At 42.3% G+C, this 3,410-nt stretch overlaps 1 protein-coding gene across 1 annotated transcript; it reads right to left on the bottom strand.

Annotated features, from left to right (window-relative positions):
- Nucleotides 1-240: 240 nt before the first annotated feature.
- Nucleotides 241-2,025, bottom strand: rbmx2 (RNA binding motif protein X-linked 2). Its single transcript, XM_031841947.1, has 4 exons — nucleotides 1,949-2,025; nucleotides 937-1,052; nucleotides 541-592; nucleotides 241-455 (listed from the first exon to the last, which is right to left on the bottom strand). Exons 1-4 carry the CDS (start codon nucleotides 1,951-1,953, stop codon nucleotides 275-277), a joined length of 354 nt encoding a protein of 117 aa, XP_031697807.1. The 5' UTR covers nucleotides 1,954-2,025; the 3' UTR covers nucleotides 241-274.
- Between the last annotated feature and the right edge of the window lie 1,385 nt (nucleotides 2,026-3,410).

Here is a 3,410-nt window from a genome sequence, read left to right as displayed (position 1 = left end):
TGATCTGAAACATTTAAGTGTGACAAACATGCAAAAAAATAAGAAATCAGGAAGGGGGCAAACACTTTTTCACACAACTGTATCTCAGACGTCCACACTGACCGGGTATCTCTCCCTTAGCTTAGTGTAAAGGCCGTTAACATAGGAAAACAGCTAGCCTAGCTTAACAACATGAAACACAGGGAAACAACTAGCCTAGCTTAGCTTAACAACTTGAAACAGCTAGCCTAGCTTAGCTTCACAACGTGAAACACAGGGAAACAGCTAGCCTAGCTTAGCATACAGTGTGGAAGCAGAGGTCTGTGATGAACATGTATCTGGTCACCTTGATGCCGTTCAGGTTGTCCACCACCAGGACGGTGCTGCGCTGGTCCTCAAAGCAGATGAAGCAGAACCCTTTGGATTTCCCCGTCTTCTTGTCTCGGACCAGGTTGATGTTGACGATCTCTCCGTACCTGACGAGGATAAAACAACACGGGTGGATTCAGGATGTTCTCTCTCACAGGTGAGTGAAGAGAGAAGAGAGCAGGGAACACGTACTGAGAGAAGACGCAGATGATGTCGCCTTCAGTCAGCTCGTATGGAAATCCTCCTGCAAGGAAACAAGATGGAGACGATAATCCAGAGAGACGCTCTCAGACACCCGCCTCACCCACAGACACCCGCCTCACCCACAGACACCCGCCTCACCCACAGACACCCGACTCACCYACAGACACCCGACTCACCCACAGACACCCGACTCACCCGACTCACCCACAGACACCCGCCTCACCCACAGACACCCGCCTCACCCACAGACACCCGCCTCACCCACAGACACCCGACTCACCCACAGACACCCGCCTCACCCACAGACACCCGACTCACCCGCCTCACCCACAGACGCCCGCCTCACCCACAGATGCCCGCCTCACCCACAGACGCCCGCCTCACCCACAAACACCCAGGCGCTGTCTCTGTACTCTGTGTGCCAGGAGACGGACTCCTTGACCCCGAGGTGAGCCTCCCTCTCGTTCAGCTCGTTGATCAGCTTCACCTTCGTCAGCGGACTGAAAAACACAGATTCAACACTTTTTAATCTGCACCTGAACGCACCATCCTCAGGTTTATATTTTGGCTTTATTGTCATTGCACAGAGTACAGGTATGTTTCATATATATATATATATATATACACACACACACACACACACTTTATAGTACAGGTACTGAAACTGTGAAACGCAGTTTAGCATCCAACCAGATGTACAACAAGCAGAGTAATACACAGTATAAGTACAACAGAGTGAAGTGATACTTACAGTAGACTAGAGGTATATGTGAGTGTACGGTGCAGTAACTAAGAGTATGTAACGTGACGGTAATGTGATTACTTTCAGTCCTCCCAAAACATCTAAACACGCAGCATCACATTTAACAGGAAGCTTCTAGCGAGAAGAAACCTTCAGCCAGACTCCATTCAAACTTTGTCCAACTTTACATTTCACACGTGACGGGGACAATTTAAACGTGTGAGACACAAAGTAAAGATTGAAGACCGACACATTATGATCCACTCTTGAATTCGGCAAATGAAGCGAACTCGAATAATATAAATAAAAACAATAGAAACAAAAACAGTCCTTCGCCAAACTGGACGTGGTACGTCACAGCCTTGAAAACACGCAGAAAAACGTGGATTTATTGAACATATGAGCTGTTTTGTTAATGCCGATTTAATAAACTGCTTCTGAATGATTATTGTAACGGTAGACTTTGTGTTTTACATGTACGTTTACACACCGAATGAAAAATGTCAAAATCTTTCTTCAGCCACTAGAATGCGGCTACGTTTGGTTAGCAACGATGCTAGTTAGCAGTGGCTAACGGATGAGCGTGCATCAGAGGACAGATCACAGTATGAATTAAACCAAAATAACTTTATTAATGTGAAAATGTTTACTTACTTCATGGTGAAGTAACTCAGTAGGTTACACGGGATATAAACGGATGCAGGAATTCTCTCTCTCTCTCTCTCTCTCTCTCTCTCGAGTGATTTGATCCACTTCCGGGTGATTTCCCGCCTCTACTGCCGCCTGCTGTTCGGATGACTTAACTACAAGCTACGTTTATGTGACTAAGATAAGATAACAACACAAGTATTATAAATAATAACAATAAAACAGAATTATAATAATAAAACAGTAAAGAATATTAAATATAAAATAAGTAAAAACAGTAAAAAATCCACAATAACTCAAATATTATACACACAGACAGAATATTTATAATGCACAGATTTTTAGTGTAAACATCTAGCATTCAATTTATATTGTTGTGAATGTTTATTAAAACATGCGTTTTTATTAGAGGGCCATTAGAGTTATTTCACATTATTATAGATATTATTATTTAATTTGCAGGTTCGCCGCCCGTCCAGCAGGGGGCGCTGTGCCGTTATCCGCCATCTTCTTGACCCGGTTTGTAAACACAAGTCTGTCAGTCGAGAGCCAGGCAGCTAACTATGAACACTGACATTGTGTTTCAGTGAAGCTTTAAATGCTCCACTGTACTGCTTTATTGACCAGTTTATCATTCACGGGTCTCCTGTGAATTCTTAGAAATGTAACGTAAAGTAGGCTAACTTTAATGTGCTAACGTTAGCCTGGCTACCGTTAGCTACAGTTAGCATCAGTAAAATCAGGTTTATTTCTATTCATGGCTTAGTAACAAATAGTTAAAATAAGTTACAGACAGTCTTCTGCAGGTGAGTAACGTTACAGCTATCAGTTAGCATTAATGTAGGCTAATAGTCTTAACACGAACCTCGTCACAATGTCACTGAATTTAACTTTACTCGTTTTTACATCTCACGTGTGTGTAAAAACTATTCACGATGTTTCTTTAACGCATCTGGAACTTGTGATGAATTCGGCATGAATTAAATCAGACTTGTCTCTGTCTAATTTGTTTTAATTAAAAGTTAAGAATGACTTCATGTACTGTAGTTACTGTCCTCATCTTAGGGGGATATTTAACCTAAGTTTATAGTCTGCACGACAAGCAAACGCCCAAGTTATTTACCTCCATACATATCTCATTTATTTATGTATTGGTTTATTAGAACAGCGACACATTAATAAAAACATTGCTGTAATTGCGCCAAGAGGCAGATGTTACAAACTAAACCTGAACACAGAATATAAGGTTACATTTACAAAGTTATGCAATATTGACCCTTTACAATGAAAGAAGAGAGAATATTGAGATATACTGTCTGTCTCTCTCTCTCTCTCTCTGTCTGTCTCTGTCTCTCTGTCTGTCTCTCTGTCTGTCTCTCTGTCTCTCTCTCTGTCTGTCTCTGTCTCTGTCTCTCTGTCTGTCTCTCTGTCTGTCTCTGTCTCTCTGTCTGTCTCTCTGTCTCTCTCT

This window comes from Anarrhichthys ocellatus, unplaced genomic scaffold, assembly GCF_004355925.1.
Source record: "Anarrhichthys ocellatus isolate YVR2014 unplaced genomic scaffold, GSC_Weel_1.0 scaffold5741, whole genome shotgun sequence".
In the NCBI taxonomy this organism is placed as follows: Eukaryota; Metazoa; Chordata; class Actinopteri; order Perciformes; family Anarhichadidae; genus Anarrhichthys; species Anarrhichthys ocellatus.
This window is presented reverse-complemented; position numbering and strand designations above follow the sequence as displayed.